This window comes from Miniopterus schreibersii, assembly GCF_964146895.1.
Source record: "Miniopterus schreibersii genome assembly, chromosome: 5".
Taxonomy (NCBI): Eukaryota; Metazoa; Chordata; class Mammalia; order Chiroptera; family Miniopteridae; genus Miniopterus; species Miniopterus schreibersii.
Genome location: NC_138106.1, coordinates 3,591,287 through 3,614,026, shown reverse-complemented (window position 1 = coordinate 3,614,026; position 22,740 = coordinate 3,591,287). Strand labels below are relative to the sequence as shown.

General features: G+C 57.3%; 2 protein-coding genes across 3 annotated transcripts in view; both read left to right on the top strand.

The window, feature by feature from the left end:
* TRPM2 (transient receptor potential cation channel subfamily M member 2) overlaps window positions 1-11,183 on the top strand; it is a 48,290-nt gene extending 37,107 nt beyond the window's left edge. For both annotated transcript variants that reach the window (XM_081138264.1, XM_081138265.1), the window contains exons 24-34: window positions 1,813-1,900; window positions 2,295-2,382; window positions 2,526-2,717; window positions 3,021-3,178; window positions 3,898-3,974; window positions 4,297-4,398; window positions 5,262-5,348; window positions 5,894-5,999; window positions 6,772-6,873; window positions 9,262-9,378; window positions 9,836-11,183. In XM_081138264.1, coding sequence (XP_080994390.1) covers window positions 1,813-1,900; window positions 2,295-2,382; window positions 2,526-2,717; window positions 3,021-3,178; window positions 3,898-3,974; window positions 4,297-4,398; window positions 5,262-5,348; window positions 5,894-5,999; window positions 6,772-6,873; window positions 9,262-9,378; window positions 9,836-9,961 — 1,243 coding nt within the window. In that variant the 3' untranslated portion in view covers window positions 9,962-11,183. The remainder of the gene's footprint in view (window positions 1-1,812; window positions 1,901-2,294; window positions 2,383-2,525; window positions 2,718-3,020; window positions 3,179-3,897; window positions 3,975-4,296; window positions 4,399-5,261; window positions 5,349-5,893; window positions 6,000-6,771; window positions 6,874-9,261; window positions 9,379-9,835) is intronic.
* A 7,750-nt stretch (window positions 11,184-18,933) lies between these two features.
* Window positions 18,934-22,059, top strand: LRRC3 (leucine rich repeat containing 3). The gene is made up of 2 exons (XM_081138459.1): window positions 18,934-19,025; window positions 19,826-22,059. The coding sequence occupies exon 2, from the start codon at window positions 19,961-19,963 to the stop codon at window positions 20,732-20,734; it is 774 nt and encodes a 257-aa protein (XP_080994585.1). The 5' UTR covers window positions 18,934-19,025; window positions 19,826-19,960; the 3' UTR covers window positions 20,735-22,059.
* Window positions 22,060-22,740: the final 681 nt, after the last annotated feature.

The window sequence follows — 22,740 nt, the reverse complement described above, 5'->3', positions numbered from 1 at the left end:
AGGCCAACTGGAGGACTGGGAGGGCGGACAGTGAGCGGCTCCCGCAGGGCTGGGGTAGCCCGCCCAGCGCTCAGGCCCACTCAGCACCGTCCTCAGCTCCTCCCACCCCACTTCCTTCCAGGGTTTGAGGTTGGTGTTGGGGGAGAAATCTCTCAGCTCCCTTCTCTCCACCCCACCCCTCAGCCCTGTGGGTACTGGAGGACCTGGCTGCCCTGGACACAGACATGGAAGAGTTGGGTCCTGCTGTTTGTGTGTGTCTCACTGTGGGCCAGGAGAAGGGAGGGGACATGGGGACATGTAGCTCTGGCAGCTCCTGCACCCGGCACAGAGGTTCCCGCAGGCCATGAAGAGGGTGTCCTTGGGGAGCAGCCAAGAGGGTGGGCTCCCTACCTCTCCTTAGAGATGGCGTCTGCCTTTCTCCACCTCTCTCAGCTCACCTGTGAAATGGTGACAGCGACAGTACCCGTGGCCTGGAGTGGCTTCCAGAGCACAGGGGAGCATGTGTGAGGCCTGAGCACTGCCTGAGCTGAGACTGCCGGGCACCCATCCGCACTGGCTGTGTGTGTGGCTTTATGGCACATGGCACATGAGTGATGACGATGGTGCTCCCACAGGGCACCTTCTCTCCCTGGGTCCACTCCCTGGGTGAGGGATCCGAGGCCCAGAGGCAGCACGGTCCCCTGCTGAGCCGACCCTCCTGCACCCACACCCTGGGGCACCGGTGTGTTGGTGATGGGGTGGGGCCTCGGACAAGCTCCATCTGCAACTGGAGACAGTCCCGGCTCATCATAGTGACTGAGTCACGCAGCCAAACACACACTGTCGCCTTCTCCCCAGTAGCCAAGCAGCATATTCACCAGGCTGGCTGGGACGGGCACGGGAAATTAAGCAATACATAACAAGGGCGAAAGTTACCTCCCAGCCTTCAGTGGATATTGTCTTCCCTTTCCCTAGATAACCGTTCAGAGTGGGCTGCAGCCCAGCTCAGCATTCAGTGCTGATAAAATGGTTGCCCACGTTATCACAGACCAGTCTATGGTTGGCACCACAGGAGACAGGACGTGAAGACACCTGGCCATAGACAGGGGCTGGGTGGATTGGGCTTGGAATTATTATTATTATTATTTTGTTATTCCTCACCTGAGGGTATTTTTTCCATTGCTTTTCAGAGAGCATTTAGGAGGGAGGGAGGGAGGGAGGGAGGGAGGGAGGGAGGGAGGGAGGGAGGGAGGGAGAGAGAGAAACGTTGATGTGATAGAGAGACATCGATTGGTTGCCTCCTTCACGCGACTCAGCCAGGGGTGGGGAGTGAACCCTCAACCCAGGTACATGCCCTTGACCAGACACGAATCTGCAATCCTTCGGTCCGCAGGCCAGTGCTCTAAACACAGAGCCACACCGGCCAGGGTACCATGGAGTTATTTTAACCATAAACACAGCCAGCCAAAGTTGGGTGAGATTCCCACGTTATAGCAAATCCGAGCAGTCATTCCCCAAATGACAGCACTGCCCCTCGTCCCTGCAAACCCCAGTGGTGCCCAGCGGTAGTTTGCTGGTGAGGGGCTCAGGCATGTGCGCACTCACGCCTGCCTCTCTCGCCCAGGATGCTCTGTGAGTGGTCAGTGGTGGCGGGAGCCTGGGGCATCCGCTGGCTGAGGTATTTCTGTCCTTGGGCACTGGGCAGCATCCGGTCTATACAGCAACGTGAACTGTAAATACTTTCAAATTAAGCAGAAGATGCCTGAAATTAAGGCTGGCGGAGCCTGGGCTGTTTCCTCCTATCCCCGCGGGCTCAGCTGTGCACTCTTTCAGGGTGGATTCCATGGTCGACCTGCTGGAAATGGACCGTCTGAAGGGCTCGGGCTCCATGGAGCAGAGATTGGCCTCCCTGGAGAAGCAGGTGGGCCTCGGGCTGGGGCCTGCATTCGTGGGCACAGATCTGATGGGCCTGGCTGGTCCCTATGCCATGTGATGGCTTTGAGAAGGAGTACACTGGGGAACAACCCAGAGAAGGAGTTTGCCGGGGCACCTACTGGGAAGAGGCTCCTTTTTTGTCCCCTGGAAAATCCCATCAGGGTTCCCTGGCCGAGCTCCAGCACCCTGCACTGCGAGGCACCACTCTCGTGCCCGCCTCTGGCCTCCTGCGACCTGTCCCGAGTCAGTTGCGGGTGCCCTCAGCCCTCCTGGCAGAGCCCTGCTCGTTTCCTCGGCTGCTTAGGGAGCAGGCAGCCAGAGGGGCGGGCCTGCTGTGTGGGGCAGGAGTTGACCAAATCTGTTTGGGACATAATTTCCAGGTGGCCCAGACAACCAGAGCGCTGCACTGGATCATAAAGACCCTGAGAGGCGGCGGCTTTGGCTCGGAGGGGGACGCCCCTGTCCTAGGTGAGTGGGTGGCCGTGTGCTTTTGAGTCCAGGGACGGGAGGAGAGGCAGCGGGAGGGCTCTTGCTGGGCCTGGAGGACGGCTGTCGCACAGTGCGAGTGCGGCCGAGTCTCCCCTGACCTGACCAGGTTGGGGACTTTCCAGGAGGAGGCCTGGCCCAGGGGGTCCCGTCCTTCTGTGCATCATACTCCAGAGGGGGGCAGCTCCAGGCGATACCTGAGACCCAGCCACATGGCCTGGGTGACAGAAAGCAAAGCCTCTGTTCCCGAATTTGTGACCAGCTAGAAACCAAGCATGAGGAGCCCTCCTGGGGCTGCTGGCCCCCAAGGAACAGAGGTGCCTCCTTCATTACACGGTTTTCCTGAGGGCTTGAGTCCAGCTAGTTACCAAGACCCCCACTAGTAGCTGCACACGGAGCGTGCCGGCGGGGGGCATGCTGCCGGACCCTGACCCCTGTCCTCCCAGGGCCACGGTGCTGGGGGCCCCTGGGAGGATGTCCCTTCAGGGCTGGTGTTCGGCCTAGGCTAGGGGAAGGGGAGGCAGCCCAGTTTGGGGAAAGGACTGTAGAGGATGCCCTGTTCTATGGGCCAGATGCCTGGGCCTGGCGAGCTTTGCCCACGCTCGAGTGGCTGTTCCCAGCATCCCAGAAGGTCTCGGAGGGGCAGGACCCAGAGCTGGACAGCAGGCAGAAGGAGGAGGACCTGGGTGACACCCACCACGTGAATGCCCGGCACCTCCTCTACCCCAACTCCCCCATCATGCGTTTCCCCGTGCCCAACGAGAAGGTGCCCTGGGAGGTGAGTGCCGGTCCTGGCTGCATCCCTGCCAGCCTGGGGTGGCCGGTGTTCTGGGAGGGAGCTGTCTTGCCCTGAACCCTCAGATATAGCCGGGCACCGGGGTGGGCTGGCCCACTGTGGCCTCACCGGGACACAGTGGACTAATGAGGACACTGAGTCGTGCAGGTCCACACAGCTAGAGGTGGCGGAGCTGAGACCTGAGCCCAGAGCGATCGGTGGGCCTCTGATCCACACAGAGCGCCGACTGCCCATCACCTCTAGTGACCCCACTTGTCCCAGGTCCCACTGTTCCCAGTGCATGATCAGTGCCCCTTTCAGAGTGCCAGGTGGGTGAAAGCATTGGAGAGAGAGGGAGGGAGAGCAAGGGAGACATAGGTGATGGCATCCACCCCACCCCCAGACTTTGTGTCTGGCCTTTCTGGAACATTCCGGGCTGTTGCTCCCCTCGCCTCCTCCCGTCCCTGTCAGTGGGAATCCTCACCTCTCAAGTCCAGCATAGACCCCACCCGACCTGGGGAGGTTCCCCCAGACCGCCCGTTCCGGGGCCAGCCCCAGGCGTAGGGTCCGCCCCAGCTCAGGGCTGCCATGGGCGCCTTGGGGTGGCCTTGGGGTCCCTGGCTGTGAGCACTTAGAGGAGAAGCGCTGCCTGCAGTTGTCTAGGTGTCGGCCTTGAGCTTTGGGGGGCTGACAGTCTGAGGAGAGCCCCTTGTTTTGTGCAGACAGAGTTCCTCATCTACAATCCTCCCTTTTACTCGGCTGAGAGGAAGGACAAGGACTTGGTGGACCCCTTGGGAAAGTGAGTGGGCTCCTTCTCGGCCCTCCCACCCCTTTCTCACACCCCCCCCCCCCGGGTGGAGGGCAAGGGGCCGGCCGGGTGCTCCAGGGTGGCCGCCAGGACCCCCCCAGGGCGAGGGGCTGCTTCCTGCCTGGACAGGTTGCTGTGCTGTTCCCAAGGGCTGGGAACATGCTGGGAGGGGCATGTGGCCGGGGGTGCCTGCCGCCCTGGGAGGGGCCTCCTGTCCTCTGCTGGGTGCCTGTCCGAGGTGTGGTCGCCCCAGCGCTCTGCCCCCACCTTCTCGCCTTCTCTGATCGGGACCTGACTGCTCGTTTCCTCCCAGCGCCCTGGACCCTCTGACCGGGGTCACCTACAATGCCGTGGATGGGCCCAGGGACCGCCGGAGCTTCCACGGCAGCTACATGGTTCAGGATGGGTTCCCTCTGTGAGTGCGGCCCTGTCCTGCCCACATTGCCGCCCTCATTGGGGCCTTTGGGGTTTTGCTTCTGGGATCAGGTTTCCTCTCTCGGGCAAACCAGGCAGCGGGAGCTTGGCGAAGGCTGACCATATGCCAGCCTGTGCCAGTCCCGAGCTCCTGGGGCAAAGGAGCCACCTGCCCTGGGCCTGAGGAGGAGGAAGGGACTGGCTGGGGTCCATCAGAATCAGAGGGGGACAGATGGCCAGGGACATGGGGAACCCCAAGGAGTAGGCGGAGCAAGGGGCCTGAGGGAGGGGGCAGTGGCGGGCCCCCTGGAATGTTCTGGGAAGGGGTGCCAGGATCTAGAGGACGGGCTAGACTCATGGGCTGGGACAGCAGGTCAGACGCGGATGATGAATTTCTCCGTGCTGTTTTAGTGGTGGATTCACATGAACCAACTCCAGTGTCCAGAATTTGTTATTCCTAAGAGGACCTGGCAGGGCGAAAGGAGGCGGTCCTGCCGGGCGGGGAACACTATCCCCGTGTTAGTGTCCTGGGCTCGGGGAGCAGAGACGAGCCCATGTGCTTGGGACCAGTCTTCCCCCTCGGGATCCAAGCTGGTGTCTGTGGCCACAGCCATTGGATGCCTCTGGGTGCCTGGTCCTGAACCTGCACTGCCCTCCCCCCCCAGACGGGGTGTGGCACGATGGGGCAGTCCTGTGCTCTCTGGGGGACACGAAGGCCACTTTAACCCCTTCTGCATCTACAGTGGGGCCAGACTTTTGCTCCCAACTGACCCCATAGTAACCTGAGGCCCCCACCTTGGGTTCCCAATGGACTGGTTCTCCGAGTGGCAGGTGGCAGGCTGAACAGACCCCTCTCCATCCCAGGAACCCCATGGGCCGCACAGGGCTGAGAGGGCGCGGGGGCCTCAGATGCTTTGGACCCAACCACACACTGCAGCCTGTGGTCACTCGGTGAGTATGCCAGTGACAATGACATGAAGTCACCCATTCATCTGAGGGACTCACCTCTGGGCCCCGCCCCATGTGCCCAGATTGCCCAGGGGACAGCTCTTATTTGGTACATGGTGGCAGCCTCCAGGTAGGGTCTGGGTAAACAAGATGCACCCCAAAACACAGGGCAGGAAGGTCTGTGCCCCCCTGGAAAAGCCCAGGCCCATTCCCTATCCCCACAGAGGCTCCCTTCCCTGCGGTCCCCTCCCTTAGAGCCCTGTGGGAGGAGAGCCAAAGTAACCAGGGCACCCTACCCCACATAAACTGAAAATACGGGGAACTCATAGGTGTGGACCAGGCAGGTCCCTAAAAAATATTCTCCCAGGAGCTGGCCGCCCTAGTGCTCCCAGTGGTCATGCGAGTGGGGAGGGCACCCTGATGGTTCTGACCGGAGCAGGTCCTCAGGAAGGGGGACAGGGCTGGGCCCCAGGGAGACGGCTTGGCCTGTGGTGCTGGCAGTGGGCTGACAGGCCCCGGGGGGAGGTGTGAGCTGGGTCCCTCTGCAGGTGGAGGAGGAACCAGGACGGAGCCATTTGCTGGCGGAGCATAAAGAAAGTGCTGGAGGTGCTGGTGGTGGAGGACGAACTCTCAGAATGCTGCGGCTTGCCTGGGGTGAGCCACCCGGCCGTCTGTCCATCCCTCGGTCATTTGTCCTTCTGCCATTCCATCCACTGGCTGAACGGCACCCACCTGTGGCCTCTGCCCTGGGCTGTTCTGGGTTCTGTCCCTGGTTCTTATGACAAAGCCAGGTACTGGGAATGTTCTGGAAGACCTGGTGCCGCAGGTCTTCAGGCCCCAACGCAGATTCCGGGGTGCTGGGCAGCTCTGGCCCCTGCAGCCGTGAACCCTGCAGCCATGAACCCTGCAGCTAGTGGGGGGGGGGGCTGCAGGGTTCCTCTAAGTCCGAGGCAGAATGGACATGGCATGGGCTGTGAGAGACTTTGAATAACATACAGGGTGCCCTAGATACAGGGGTTGGGGTGGGGCCGTGTCCATAGGCAGGTGGCCTTAGGAATGGCTGGAACCCAGGGTGGGGAGCAGAGGTAAGAGATGGGGTCTGAGGAACGCGAACAGTAAAAACACGGCCCGGGTGGTGGCCAGCTGGTGGAGGTCAGGGCGCTGGCACCTCCCAGGAGCTGAGAAGCACTGGCGCCCGCGTGCACCCCTCCAAGGCTGTGCCTTTGGCCTCACAGCCCTGCTGTGGAGCCGGCTGATGCGGGCAGTGGGCTCTGGGCAGTGTCACTCTGGCCCTGAGACAGGCTGCCAGACGCTTGTCGGCCTACGGCTCTGGGGGTCTGGCTGGCTGCCCAGCAGGGCTTGTGGCCAGTGGAGGTGGGTCCCTGGATGGCCTTGGGGACCAGCGTCCGCCTCCCTCTCTGCTCAGGGCTCCTGTGAACCGGGAGAGACGCTGCCTCGGAAGCTGAAGCAGGTCCTCCAGAGGGAGTTCTGGCCTGGCTTCGAGAACCTGCTGATGCAGGGCACGGAGGTAGGTGGTCCTGCTGTGTGTCCTGAGCCCCCGCAGTGCGCTGGCCGTGAGGGCTGCAGGGTGAGCCGGGGACACAGGAACCGCTCCGTCCTGCATCTCCAAGCTCCCGGTGGGGCCAGGGCACGTGGCCGCAGCTTGGGGCCTCCTCGCCTTCCCTCTCTGTCCCGATTGTCCTCTCTCTAAATCAAGGGGGCAGGCCTGGGGTCCGGCCTGTCTTCCCACACTCACCGTTGCCCTGAGCACAGCTGGCTCTCAGGAGGACCCTCAGCATCGGTGCCTCCCAGGGCAGAGGGGTTTGGGGATGCCAGTCCCCGGCTGCCAAGCCCTGTCGGGGACATGAAGCTGGGTCCCCACACGTTTGTCAGGCCTGCTTGCCTTATTGAATCCTTTCTGAATTACAAAAGCAACACGTGTTTGCTATGACACCCAAGGGCAGCAGGGTAGACAGTGAACATCGAGGCCGCCTCTACCCCAGCCTGGTGCGCAGGGCGCAGGCGCCTGGTCACTTCCTCTCGCGCTGTGTGGCGTGGCCCTGGCTCTGCCCGCGCTCAGGCTCACACACGCTCCCCCAGCAAGAGGCCCCGGGTCAGGCTCAGGCTCAGGCTCGCACAGGCTCCCTCAGCAGGAGGCCCTGGCTCAGGCCCCGGCTCAGGCTCAGGCTCAGGCTCAGGCTCAGGCTCAGGCTCAGGCTCAGGCTCGCACAGGCTCCCTCAGCAGGAGGCCCCGGCTCAGGCTCAGGCTCAGGCTCAGGCTCAGGCTCAGGCTCAGGCTCAGGCTCAGGCTCAGGCTCGCACAGGCTCCCTCAGCAGGAGGCCCCGGCTCAGGCCCCGGCTCAGGCTCAGGCTCAAGGCTCAGGCTCAAGGCTCAGGCTCAGGCTCAGGCTCAGGCTCAGGCTTGCACAGGCTCCCTCAGCAGGAGGCCCCGGCTCAGGCCCCGGCTCAGGCTCAGGCTCAGGCTCAGGCTTAGGCTCAGGCTCAGGCTCGCACAGGCTCCCTCAGCAGGAGGCCCCAGCTCAGGCCCCGGCTCAGGCTCAGGCTCAGGCTCAGGCTCAGGCTCAGGCTCAGGCTCAGGCTCAGGCTCAGGCTTGCACAGGCTCCCTCAGCAGGAGGCCCCGGCTCAGGCCCCGGCTCAGGCTCAGGCTCAGGCTCAGGCCCCGGCTCAGGCTCAGGCTCAGGCTCAGGCTCAGGCTCAGGCTCAGGCTCAGGCTCAGGCTCAGGCTCAGGCTCGCACAGTCTCCCTCAGCAGGAGGCCCTGGCTCAGGCCCCGGCTCAGGCTCAGGCTCAAGGCTCAGGCTCAAGGCTCAGGCTCAGGCTCAGGCTCAGGCTTAGGCTCAGGCTCGCACAGGCTCCCTCAGCAGGAGGCCCTGGCTCAGGCCCCGGCTCAGGCTCAGGCTCAGGCTCAAGGCTCAGGCTCGCACACGCTCCCTCAGCAAGAGGCCGCGCCGCCTCCTTTCTCTCCTCCTTGCTGTCCACGTCATTGGCCTTGGTCATATTTTTAGGTCCACATTTACAAATTTCCCTCTTTCTCAAGACTGTATAATGTTCTGTAGACTGTATGTATTTTGTGCCGTGATTTGTTTAAACAGTCCTCTAGGTGGCATCTAAGCTGCCCCCGTCCTGTTCCTGCCAAATGTGCGGATGTAACCGGTGATTGCTAGAAATTTCAGTTTTAACCTGCAAACCTGGCAGGTCCACATGGCTTGTCCCATGTCCCACGGTTTGTCCCTCTGGGACACTGCCATCTCCCTTTTCCTTACTTTGTAAAAATAATTAGTTTATTGATCGAGGTGATATTCGAACAGCATAAAATTAACCATTTTAAAGCAAACAGTTCAGTGGCATTTAGTCCACTGTCGGTGTTGTGTGACCGTCACCTCTATCTAATTCCAAAACATTTCCCCTCACCCCAAAAGGAGACGCTGCACCCCATCTGCAGTCACTTCTTCTCCTCCGCCAGCCCCGGGCCACCACTGATCTGCTCTCTGTCTCTGGGTTCGCCTGTTCTGGACGTTTATCTTAAGTGGAGCGCACAGCCCGTGGCCTTTAGTGTCTGGCGTCTTTCACTTGTCTGATGTTTTCAAGGTCCGCCTTCATTTTTAATCCCTCTGTGGACAGTCCAGGTGGGTCTGGATGCCAGGCAGAGGCCAGGAGGGAGATGAGGGAGCCTGTGGGCCCCACAGTGTGCTGGTCAAGGCTGAAGCAGTGTAGGGAAGCAGCTGGACAGACAGGGAGAGAGCCAGGCCAGGGGCTTGCGTGCTGTGGGCAGCTGTGCTCAGCATGTCCCAGGCCCGGACAGGGCTTGGGGACAGCGAGGTCCCTTGCTCTAGAAGAAAGCTGGCAGGGCTTAGGGTCCGATGGGTGGACCGGCTCACCCTGTGCTGCCTCCCAGGTGTACAAAGGCTACGTGGACGACCCTCGGAACACGGACAACGCCTGGATCGAGACAGTGGCCATCAGCATCCACTTCCCAGACCAGACAGACGTGGAGCTGAAGAGGCTGAACTCTGTATGGGGCTCGGGTTGGGGGAGGTGTGGGGCCTGCAGGGAGGGGGCTGATGGGCTCTGGGGCCAGGGCCAGAGCTGGCCAGGGACCCTGAGATGGGGCCCCCCTTTGGCCCCCAGCTTGCAGCGGGGGAGGCTGGTTTATATACCTTTTGGGGATATTGTCCCCTGTACTCACATGTCCCTAATCCAGAACTGGGACCAACAGGTCCAGGGCATAAACCCAGGACCTTATCTGCAGGACAGAACACTTCAGCGTAAACTGCCTGCCCTGTTTTCACTCGAGGGCTTTCAGGGCCCTGTGGATGTTTTCTGAGTTGGGCCTGAAGTAGGCGGTTTTGATCCCCTGTGATGAAAGCCCAGGCGAGACCACAGCAAGGCCCAGAGATGGGGGGGCATGTGACACTTGGGGTGCTGGATGGAGGCGCAGCTCCAGGTCAGCATTGCCTCTGTCCTTGCAGCACCTGCATGCCTGCGACCCAGGGGTGTCCGTCCGATGGCAGGTCGTGGACAAGCGCATCCCACTACACGCCAACCACAAGGCCATTCTCCAGAAGGTGGCTACTCTGTTTGGGGCTTACTACTGACCGCAGGCTCAGGCAGGGCTGGTCAGTCCCCGGCCCCTGGAGACTTCGGCTGCACGGATGCAGCTGTGGACCTCGGCAGACGAGGGCACTGGGTGATGTGGTTTGGGGATCTGCCACCCCTCACTGCCAACTTGAATCACCTACCAGACGAGTTTGTAACCAGAAGGCGGTGGCCAGGCGCCCTGAGAGGGGAGCCAAGGCAGGGGACAGGCTGGCTCTGGTCACACTGCATTTCCTCAGGGTTGTGGTGGCCACGGGACCCCACCAGCCATCACTGCCTCTCCTGAGCCGGCAGGTGGCAGGTCCAGGGACTGGGTCTCCTGGCAGCTTTGGCTCTGGCCAGAGTCAAGTCCTTCCTGCTGATGCTGTCGTGAGGAGCAGGTCCCCCACCAGAGGTGCATCGGCCTGAGGCTTGTGTTTCCTAGAGAGTTGGGGTTCCCCTGTGGCCCCCTTCTCAGGCTTTGCCTTCAAGATTGCCTCCACCATAACCTGACTCGGACCTTCCCCTGGCCTGGGCGGGCACCGTGGGAACCCCAGTCCACAGCTGGGTCACCATCAAAGCTGAGTAGGGGCAGGAGGCCGGTGAGTGCAGGCCTTCCCCAGAGACACAGAGGGTCCCTGCCTGTGCCGGCCTCAGGGTCCCCCCACAGGGCTCTCCTGCACACGGCACTCCCTCTGTGCCCAGGGAGGGTGGGCAGTGGGTGTGGGTGGGGGCACCCTCTTTAGTGTCAGCAAGTCACAAACCATCAGCATAAACCATCAGGAGCACCAGGAATGTTGGGAAACTGGACGTTACATCTGCTGTCCCATAGCACCTGGCCGGCTCTTCTGTGCTTCCTGCAAATAAAAATACAGACGGGCGGTGGTCGGGGCTGTGTCTTGGCCGCTGAAACCTCTGCCAACCCAGGGCCAAGCTTCCCGTGGCCCGAGGGCACCTCCTGTGGCCGTCTCCCCATGGCCACACTGCAGGCGCCTGAGGTCCAAACTCACGATCTGCCCCCAGCCCCCCACTCCCTCTTCTCCATTCTCCCCGGCCCAGGCCCCAGCATTGTCCTTGAGCCCCCCAAGCTGCGACTCAGCGTCCCTGTGCCCTTGCCCTGGCTCCCCCCACCCTGCAGGCTCTCAGACGCCGTGGGGCCTGGGTTTTTATCTAGAATCATATACCCAGCCAAACTAGAATTCGGGTGGCAGCACCAAATAAAGATATTTTAGACTAGTAAGGACACGGAAAGTGTGTTACTCACGTGTCCTTTCTGAAAGAATTTCCTAAAAATGAACTTTGGAAACTCAAACACACCGACTCAGCTCCGGCTGCTGTCACAGAAAACGGCCGGCAGGGTGGCTCAGACCACAGCCACTGATGCTCTCACAGTCCTGGGGGCTCAGACAGGGTGCCAGCAGGTTGGATGCCAGCAGGGCTGGTTTCTGGTGAGGCCGCTGTCCCCGTGTCCTCACACAGCCTTCCTCGTGCGCTCTCCTCTCATAAGGACACTGCTCCTACCCCTTCATGACCTCATCTAACCTCAGTCACTTCCTCGGCGGGCCCGCCTCGAATTCAGCCACGCTGGGGGTCAGGCCTCAACATAAGGACGTTTCGGAGGGACGCGGATACTCGGCCACTGCGCCGCACGTCCGCGCACAGACCGAGCTCCGTGGTCAGCAAAGGAATCGCTAACGTGGCTAAGTCTTGGCACTGCTGAGGCATAACCGAAAAAGAAAGCTTCCTGCCAGCTGAGAATGGCGGTCCCGCCTGGCCCACGGGCCGCAGAAGAGAGGACGCTGACCGCTGGCCGCTGGCCGCTGCCCCGCGTGGTGGCCTGTCCTGCAGGCCTGGGCGGCCACCGGGGCAGGAACGGGGGCACCGAAACATCCCAGGGTTAAAGGGAGCAAGAACGGGATCGGGAAGGGGAAATGCCAGTAGAGGCCGGTTGAATGGCATGAAGTGGTGGGAGGGAGTCACAGGACATCGGGGGCTGTGACACGTCAGCCGAGATTGTCATGCTGAGATAAAAAATAACAGCCAATTCCTCTCGTTCTCTATTTTTCTTTATCACCTAAGAGGCAGTAGCTGGCAACGCAGGGAAATCGCTCTGGGCAAATGCTTGCAAAGAGGAGAGCAAGTGTGTAAAGCAGACCAGTCGGGCTTGGGGCTCAAACCTGCTCCGTTAGGGGCAAAGGGAAGTATTTGGCAGAGGTAGAAATTCATGAAGAAGGTACCACATTTATAGGTTTTTAAATATAAGAAGCAAAATTAATAGAAATTCAATGGAGAAACTGACAAATTCATAGTAATCTACTTTCAGAAATCAAAGAATCCAGAAGCAGAAGGAAAATTGGGCAGAATTTGAATTACGCAATTAACATGACTGAGGTGACTCTGCCTGTGTATTTGTGCAGTGTGTGTATATGTGTGAGTGTGAGTGTGTGTGTGTGCAGGGAGAGCCTGCAGAGGGGACAGGCCTGGAAATCCCCAGGACAAACACTAGAGGAGGTAAAGGCAGGGCTCTGCTCTCTGCAGGGAAACTCGGCAGCCAGGGGGGCAGTTGGTTCTGAAGGGGCCTGGGGCAGGTCCCGGGGGCTGGGCGCAAGCAGAGAGCCACTGCTCAGCCCCTGTGCTCTTGGGAAGTGGGGAAAGGGAACCACTGCGGGCCTTCTTTTAGGTTTTTGGTCTGGGTTTTCAAGAGCAGACAGAGAGAACCAGGAATTCCAGGAGATCCAGGAATTCAAAGAGATTTAGGAATTTTCTGAATGTAGGGGGAAGCTCAGTGTGGCCAAAGCTGCTGGGGACAATTTTGCCAAAGGCCGCCCATCCATGAAGTTTCTTTGGCCAGCGTGGGGTCCCCAGCTTTGCCTTTTTGCCTCCCATGTGATGAGTGGGTTCCCGGCCAGCTGCCCTTGTCCTGTCTCTGTGCTGGCTGCGAGAGGACTGACTTCCACAGTGCCCAGCAGGCCTGGGGTTCTGCCTGAGGGTCCCTATAGGCAGGTGGGGCCGGTGCGGAGGCCGGGGCAGCAGAGGGCTGAGCCAGGGAGACCGGAAGGGCAGCGAGGGAGAGCAGCCGGCACAGGCCTGGACAGCTGGCTGTGGCCCAAGGAAGGGCCCACCCAGACCACTGCTCGGTCTCTGAGGGGAGGGCAGGGTTTGGGCCTCACCGGATGTTTTGTTCGTCTGCTTGATTTCATCTGGCCCTGGTGATGCTGCAGGCTCGGCCCCTCTCTACTCCCCAGAGAGAAGCACTCAGACCTCACCCTGCAAAGCAGCCTCCCTGATGGAGAGGCAGTTAACCAGCCACAGCGCTGCGTTCGATCCCTGGGGCCACGGAGCCCTGTTCTGGGTGCATAAATAGGTGAGATAATCAGCCCAATTACAGTAATAAGGGCGGCCCAGCGGGCAGACCACATGGCCGGGACGGCATTAGAAGGCTTCTGGTGTGTTTGGGAACATTAGCTCATGGGCCGAGCGGACAGTGAGCCAGGCAGGCTCTCACAGGGCCCCGTGGCCCGGGCCTGGCCCACGGCCAGAGCCTCCGGTGGAAGCTCTGACACCATCGCTGGTGAGGCAGGGCACAGAACCGAGGACCGGAGGACAGCTCAACACGGACACGGCTCTTCTCGAGCGCCGGAACTGATCGATCGGCACGCATCGATGTCGGAACACGTGGTCGGCCCTGTGCACAGTGCACCTGCTCGGCACGGTGCTCGGGGCACAGTCAGGAGCTCACGTTTGCGACCGCACACATTTTGAATGTGAGCAGCTTGATGGATTCTTTTACTTATGTTAACGAGCAGCACCCAGATCAAGATACAGAACACCCGGCCCCAGGAGCCCCCTCACGCCCCATCCCCATCCTGCCCTCCACGGTCCACAGGTGTTGCCTGTTCTTGAACTTCCCATAAACAGAAACGCACAGTGTGAGTGCTGCGCATCTGGCCCCTCCCACTCACCTGCACCCACACTGTAGTTTTCTTGGTGGTCACCACATAATTGGTTTAATTTAAATATCAAAAATAGTCCATAATTTGGGGGCTCCCTTTGGCACCTCTTCAATTGCCCAAACAATAGCATGCCAACAGCTTCCCGGCGCACAATATTTTAATCTCTTTAAAAGGTAGTTGGCTGTTGAAGGCAGAAACGATAATGTATTGCGGGGGTTCCTCCACGGGGAGGTAAACTGACCCCAGCATGGCCCCGAGGGGCCGGCACGTGGCCGCAGGGCGCTCACACTGGTGGAGTGGTCGAGGGTGACCTGGCGAAGGACTGCGATGAGAAACGGCGGCCGGACGCTGTCCCCTAAAGCAGGCACTGAAATGACACAGTGACAGTCACAGACAGGAGACAACTAAGGAGGGAAAATTCAATCCAAAGGAAGCCAGGAAAGGAGGGCAAGAGCCAGAAGGGGAAGGAACAGAGGCTGACAGACTGAAGCCTAACTGCCCCGATTATCCGTTCAAATGGGAGCTATGGAAGCAGGACGCCGTCCCGGTCAAACGCTGTAACCTAAACTGCCGGCCTTCCTCACGCCCCGGGCTTCTCCATTACTGCCCTGTCCGCTCCAGGGTCCCACCTGCGTTTAGCTGGCCCTCCTTCGTCCATTGTCCTTTCCAGCACGTGGCAGTGACTCAGGCCCTTCTCGTCTTCTGCTACCCCTTCGGTTTCGAAGAGCACCGATCATTCGCTTCCCCAAGACCTTTCAGTGTGAGTGTGTCGGGAGCGTTCTCGCGATTGCAGATTGTGCATTTGGGGCAAGAACACCGCGGAAGTAATGCTGTGCCTTTCTCAGTCCGCTGTATCAAGTGGCTGCAGGATGTCTGTCTGTCTTATTACTGACGATATTAACCTTGGTCACAAAGTAATGTGGTTTCTCCACTGAAAAGCTATTATTTCCCCTTTGTAGTTAATAAACACATTAAGGAAGACACTTGGATGCTTTGGAAATCCTGAAAAAAACTAAGATGCTTGAGGTTAAAAGTAAAAGGATGGAAGAAGGTAGCTGTGGTAACCTCAGGAACAGACAGCTGGAATGGCTGTTAGTGTCAGACAAAGCGGAGTTCAAGACAAAGAATCTGGGTATAAGAAGGGTCATTTCACAATGATAAGATGGCCACTTAATCAAGGGGGCAATCTGAATATAGGGTTTCAAAATGCACAAGCAAAAAACAGAACTGCAAGGAGAAACAGATAAATCTACAATCATAGTCAGAGACTTCAACACCCCTTTTTCAGTAGGTAACAGAGCAAGTGGACAGAAAGTCACAATATAGAACAATTGAATATCACACCATCAGCTGACTTGACCTCATTGACATTTCACTGAACAACAGTAGAATTCACATTTAGGTGCACACATAACAATTATTAACACAGGCCATAGTCTGGGCCATTAAATCAGTCTTAACAAATTTAAAAGGGTCCAAAACATATAAAGTATGTTCTCTGACAACAATAGATTTAAATTAATCAAAAACAGAAAGATCTCTGGAAAATACCCACATATCTGAAAACAAAATAACACACTTCTAAATCCATGCATAAAAAAATGAAATCAAAAGGCAAATCAGAAAATATTTTTAACTTAATGATTATGAAAATACAACATAACAGGATTTCTGGGATGCATCTAAAGCAGGACTTAGAGGGAAATTTATAGCCTGTACTAAAGAAGAAGTCCTCAAATTAGTGACCTAGCTTCCACCTTAAGAAACCAGGAAGAGAAAATTAAACCCAATGTAAGCAAAATAAAGAATACAGATCATAGTGGAAGTTGATTGAAAATGGAAAACAATAGAGAAATCAATGAAACAAAAAATTGGTTCTTTGAGAATATCAATAAAATTGACAAACTTCTACCCTGACTGACCAGTGAAAGAAAAGAGAGAAGACACAATATCAGGAATGAGAAAGGTGACATCATTTTACATGGAAAGATTAATAACAGAATATTATGAACAACTTTATGCTGATAAATTCCAACAATTCCTTAAGAGATACAAACTACCAACATTCAATCAAGGAAAAAAATAACCTCAGAAGCTCCATGTCTACTAAATAATTTAACAACATATAAAATGATACTATACCATGTCAGTTTGAGTTAGGCAAAGATTTCTTGTGATTTATCCCAAGTACACAAGGTTGACTTAACACTTGAAAATCAATCAGTATAATCTACCATATTAACAGATTTAAGAAAAAAGATTTTCAACAGATACAGAAAACATTTCACAAAGTCCAATATCCATTTCTGATAGAAACTCTCAAAAACTAATGATAGAGGACACTTCCTCACACTGACAAGGACAGCTACAAAAATCTTACAGCCATCATTGTTCTTAATGATGAAAGACTGAATGCTTTCCCCCTGAGATCAGGAGCAACGATATCTGCTCCCACCCTTGGTCAGTATTAAACTAGAGTCTCTAGTCAATGTAATTGGGCATGAAAATGAATTTAAAATACATCCAGACTGGAGAGAAAGAAGTCATAATCATTTTATTCACAGAGAAGGCGACTGTATATGTAGAAAATCCTAAGGTGTCTATTAAAAAGTTACTAGCACTAATAAGTGAGTTTAGCAAAGTTAAGATCAGAATACAAGAATCAATTTTGCTTCTATATATTAGTCATTAAAAACCAGAAACTGAAACAAAAATGCCATTTACAATAAATAAAACTTCAGAGATAAAGTTGACAAAGGATGTGCAAAATCTGTAAACCAGAAACTACAAAACACAGATGAAAGAAATAAAAGAAGCTCTAAATAAATGAAAAGATATACCAAGTTCATGGATTGGAGACTCAATATTGTCAAGATGATGTTAATTTTCTCAAACTGACCCCTAAAGTCAATGCAATCCCAAACTAAATCCCACTAGGCTTTTTTAGTAGAAGTTGGCAAGATGAGGAAAAGCAAAGGGTCTTGAATGACAAGAAAAACTTTATGAAAGAACAAAGTTGGAAAATTTACACCTCCTGATTTCAAGAATTATTATAAAGCCCCAGCAATGAACACAGCTTGGAACATTTGCATAAAAATAGGCAAATTGACCAACTGAACACAGAGCGTACAGAAGTAGACTCATACTTATATGGATCACTGATTTCTAACAAAGGTGCAAAGGTAATTCAGTAGAGAAAGAATAATTTTTTCAGCAAACAGTCCTGGAACACTTGATATCCATATGCACAAAAAATAAACGTGGAATAATATTTCACACCATATTTCAAAACTAATTCAAATTGGATATTAAAACCAAATGCAAAACCTAAACTATAAAATCCTTGTGAGTTTGATTTGGCAAAGATTTCTTACATACGACACAAAAAGCATGATCCATATAAGAAAAAACTGTTAAGTTGGACTTCCATCAAAATTTAAAACTTCTCTTTGAAAAGCTTTTAAGAGCATGGAAAGACAATCCACAGACTCACAGAAAATATTTACAAATCTGGTAAAAGACTTGTATCCAGAATATATAAAGAACTCTCAAAATGCAATAAGAAAATAATTCCCCCTGCTCGTGCGGCTCAGCTATTGAGCATTGACCTAGGATCCAGGAGATCGCAGTTCGATTTCCGGTCAGGGCACATGGCCAGGTTGCGGGCTCCATCTCCAGTAGGGGGTGTGCAGGAAGCAGCCGATCAATGACTCTCATCATTAATGTTTCTCTCTCTCTCTCCCTCTCCCCTCCTCTCTCTGAAATCAATAAAGACATATTTTAGAAAAAAAGACAATTCCATGAAAGGTGGGTAAAACAGAGCTCTTCCCTAAAGAAGAGAGATGGCAAATAAACAGATGAAACGATGCTCCCCATCGTTAGTCACCGGGGAAGTACAAATGAAGACCACGTTGAGATTCCACTGCACACCTACTAGAATGTCTGAAATGACAAGGCTGACCATGCCAAGAGCCGGGGAGGGTGTGAGCCTGCACTCTGGGCAGCAACGGAAAGCCCTGCCATCATTCTGTCAGTTTCTTCCAAATTAAACATACAGCCACGGGTGACCCAGCCATTCCACTCCTAGATATTTACCCCAGAGAAAGAAGTATTTGCCCAAAGGTTGTACACAATGTTTGTATCGCTTTATTTGTCATAGGCGACACCTGGAAGCCACGCGAATGTCCCTGAACAGGCACAGGGACGTGCAAACCGGAACATTCATGGGAAGGATGACCAGTCAGCACTAAGGGGAACAACTTGATAAACACGGGTGAACGCAAGGTAATCGTGCTGCGTGGGAAAGCTGGGCACGAAGGTACGTGCCTGTGAGTCCGTTTGCGTGAAGTATGGGAAATGCCGGCTGAGCCAGTGGCAGGGCAGTGCCTGCCCCGCGATGGGGGTGCGGCGGGGAGGGAGTGCCAAGGGGGGGCTGGGGTGTGGACTGCGTGGATCGCCGCGGTGGTTTCAAGAGTGGGCGCACGTGTCAAAACTCACCAAATTTAAATATGTCAATTAGACCACAACAAGGCTGCTTTTAAAAGGCCTAGGGCGGCGCGGGCCTAGCTTGGATGCCCGCCCCTCCCCTTCCCCACTCTCCAGGCCAACAGGCGCGGACCCGACCACTAGAGGGCGGGGTGGAGTAAGAGCCCTGGGGCAGGAGGGGACTCGGGTGGGCGGAGACCTAATCGCACCAACCAGCTCTCGGGGACGCTGCGAGGGGCGCACAGCCCGGGCTTCGCGCCCACCCGCGGGTCTCCAGGCCCCCCGCGCCCCGATGCCCGCGCCGGGAGGGGACCCGCCTCCCGCGCCTATTGGGGTGGGCCCGGGGGGCGGGGCTCGGAGTGCTCCCAGGCCCGCCCGCCCTCAGGCCCCGCCCCCGCCCCCAGCCCCGAGACACACCCATCCAGAAGCCCACTGGCCACGCCCAAGACCCGCCCCAGGCCCCGCCCCCCGAGCCCCCCGCCCCCGTCATCCTGGCCCCGCCCCAGGCCCCGCCCGCGGAGCGGCGGCGGAGCCCAGCAGACGTGGGCGCGGGCCTCGGGGGCGCGGGCGCGCCGGGGTGTGGCCCGGGCAGGGCTCGCGCCCCTGAGATCCTCGCTCGGAGCAGCCTCGGCCCGCGGCCCCGCAGGTAAAGCCCCCGCCCCTCCCGGGAGTGCGGACACCGAGTCCCTGTCCGTTGCTCACGCGTGGCTCCCAGGGTCCTAGGGGTCCCGGGGGTCCTGGGGGTCCCGGGGTCCCGCGGCCCGAGCCCCGCCGCCCAGGCCCCGCGCGGCCCCGCCACTGCTGCACGCGGCGCGCGCCCGGGGCTGGCTTTTCTCTCTTCCCATTTTCCTTCCTTTTCGAGCATAATTAAAATAAAAGGCGCCGACTCCAGGGCAGGTGCGGGGTGGCTGTTCCTATCAGCGCCCACAGAGAGGCGCTTTCTTTATTTTTGTAATTTTTAAGGGTTGTCAAAATCCGCAAAGTGAGCTTCCTCCGGCGGCTGGGCCCCGAGTGATGGGCGCCCCGCTGGCTCCCAGGGGCCGCGGAGGGGATGGGGAGGCGCTGCATCCGGTCTTCCTGGGGCTTCCTGGGTCCCAGCCTCGGGCCGGGAGCGGGCGCACCCCAGGCTGCCGTCTCCCGGTGCTGCCCAGGCCCCTGGCCCCCGGGTGTGTAGAGGGTGTGTCCAGGGTAGGCGACAGGGTTGTCCCACCATTTTGATGGGAAGCCTCCCCCCAACCCCTGGTCAGCAGAACCTGCCCTTGCTCCTCTGGTGGCATCGGGAGTCCCCCAAAATAAGTTACAGAGACCCCCACCGGTCAGAGGCTTCCATTTGCCTGGGTTATCTCCCAAAAGTCAAAGTGTGCCCGGGGTCCAGAGCTGAACAGCTGTGGACGTGCTGTTTGCTCCTGTGTTAGAGCTGAAAGAGATCCCTGTTTTCCCCGGCAGGCCAGGACCAGAAGTTCATGTCTGTACCCGAGGGTCACTCCGGCAGCAGCGGCCAGGGGAGTGGGGAAGAGCGTAGACCCACAGCACTGAGCCAGAGGAGCCTGCGGTCTGTGTCTGTCCCCAGGTGCGGTCAGGATGGGCCCCAAGGGCAAGCAGAGCCTCTGGCCCGGGCCGGCCCCCGTGGGAGGGCCATGCCTCCTCCTCTTCCTCTGCCTGCGCTTGGGCACCTCCTGCCCGCAGAGCTGCCGGTGCCCCGACCACGATGGGGCCGTGGCCGTCCACTGTAGTGCAAGCGGCTTGCAGGAGATCCCCAAGGACATCCCCGCCAACGCCGTGTTCCTGAAGCTCGATGCCAACAAAATCGCCCGCGTCCCCAACGGAGCCTTCCAGCACCTGAGCCAGCTGAGAGAGCTGGACTTGTCTCAGAACGCCATCGAGACCATTGGCCCTGCCGCCTTCTCCGGCCTGGCCGGGGGCCTGCGGCTGCTGGACCTGTCCCACAACCGCATCCGCAGGATCCCCAAGGACGCCCTGGGCAAGCTCAGCGCCAAGATCCGCCTGTCCCACAACCCCCTGCACTGCGAGTGTGCCCTGCAGGAGGCCCTGTGGGAGCTGAAGCTGGACCCCGACTCGGTGGACGAGATCGCCTGCCACACCTCAGTTCAGGAGGAGTACGTGGGGAAGCCGCTGATCCAGGCCCTGGACGCTGGCGTCAGCTTCTGCAGCACCCACCACAAGACCACCGACGTGGCCATGCTGGTCACCATGTTTGGCTGGTTTGCCATGGTGATCACCTACATTGTGTACTATGTGCGCCAGAACCAGGAGGATGCCAGGAGGCACCTGGAGTACCTAAAATCTCTGCCCAGCACCCCAGTGTCTAAGGACCCCCTCAGCCCTGCACCCTAGTGCCCACTGAGTGCCATCACTCTGTGGCAGGTGGTGACTGACTCGTGCTTTGAGATTCCCCCAGCCAGGTGGCAGTCACAGCTCCTTCTGTGCAGTGCACAATCTGGCCAAACACTTCCCTGAATTGCACTGAGTCACTCAGCACCCTTGGAGTCAGGCAGTGTCACCATCAGACCCTCCAGCGGAGGAAGAGACTGGAGCTTAGAGAATGGACTGACTTGCCCTTGGTGACACAGTCAGGAAACGATCCAATTGGGACTTAAAATCAGGCCTATTACGATATCCCTTCTACTCTGCGAGCCTCTCCCCGTGGTGCCCACGGGAGCGAATGCATTCAGAAAAGGAAGGACTTGTGTCCGTGAGTGTGAGTGTCCCTGGTGGGGAGGTTTAGGGTGCAGATTCATCTGTGGAGGTCACAGGTGACCCTACACTGAGGACCTGACTCACCACTGTCCCCCTGGTATGTCCTGAGCACATTTGACCACAGGACTCTTTCCAGAGCAAAGTTGTAGAGGCCAGGTTTTCCAGAAAGTGCAGTGAATGAAAGGCGTTACTCACACTAACCTCTGACCAACCGTGTTCGTTCTCAGAGTGTTGGTGAGGAGTCACACTTGTACCCAAATTTCAGCCGAGTGAGAGGGGAAAACCCCGAAACCTGATACCAAAACACCATGGAGAGAGACGGGAGAACACGTCCTGCCTGCCCGATTCCCACAGTTCTGTGTGGTCCGTGGGAAGGCCCGTCACCTCTGGTCGCCACCGTGCCTTGCTTTTCTACTCACAACACCTAAAGCAGCTCCTGTCAAAGGACAGGACTGATGCTTGATGTTTCAAGGCCAGTAAGCGGGACTCCTCTTTTTCTCCAACCTCCAACAACAGGTCCCCTCTCCACCTTTGCTGCCTGGGCTCTCAGAGCTAACCGAGTGCTCGATTTTCTCACCTATATAACTTCATGTCCAGGGTAGACGTTACCTCCACCTATATGACTCTGGCTCATCTTTCCAGTTTTATCTGTCGCTGTCTTTTGTATGAGCACTTATATTTTACACTACTTCCGATGTTGTCGGGGGAAGCAAATAGGGATACATTGCTATGAACTGCAGGTACAAAGGACAGAAGCCTCGTCGAGCAGAAGCTCAGAGACGATGAACATGGCGGGTTTGTACTTGGAAAGTACCGAGTGACTGGAGGTGGGAAACGGATGTGGGGTCACATTTACGCGTTGATCCGGAGACCCAGCGGCTGCACCAGAGACCCACAAGGCTCGTCCAGACAGGGCTGTGATTTCTCAGTCACGGTGCATTAAAAAGAAACCAACAGGTTCCAAATGCCCTCCCACACCCTAAGGCGCTGCGCCTGTGTTCACGGGGTGGGGACGGGGGGCGCAGCACATGCCTCGTGAACAGAGGGGCTCTTCTCTGCCAACCGCCCAGACCAGGAGCATGGGCATGGGAGGCGGGCTCCTTGGGTGATTTGGGTCCCCTTCCCCATCCCCATGTGCACATGGTGGGGACAGGGGTCCCACCACACCACCCAGTGGGCCTCCCTGATGGGTGTTACCCTGAGTTGGGAGAGAGCGGAACAAGGCCCAAGGTAGAGGGAGAGTGTCAGGGTCCTGCCATGACCTCGTGTCCTGTGGGTGTCGGTGACCTCAGCACTTTGGGGGGCCCTCTCCTTGCTGCTAGGGACTCCATTTGCTCTTGTGCCAAAGTCAGCCCAGAGCCTGGACACCACCACAGGTGGCCCTTAATGGGGCACATGGAGAGTAGGTGGGGCTTTTCCCCTCCCTGCCCCTTTGCTGGCCCCCAGCCTAAGGCTACCTTCCCCTTGGTGTGGACCCTGCGGGGATGGGGGGTGACAGGGACCTGGAGCTCTAGAGGGCCCTCTCCCTCTCATCCTGAGCCCAGTCGGGCTGCCCATCCTCCTGGCCTTTGGGGATTCCTTGCCCCTTATGGAGTCTCCCAGGGGAGGACACCTCCCTCGGAGGAAGACGATCAGGACCTCAG

What these genes read in the sequence shown, in the direction of transcription:
- LRRC3 (XM_081138459.1), top strand. Translation starts at nt 19,961, where the DNA reads ATGGGCCCCAAGGGCAAGCAGAGCCTCTGGCCCGGGCCGGCCCCCGTG.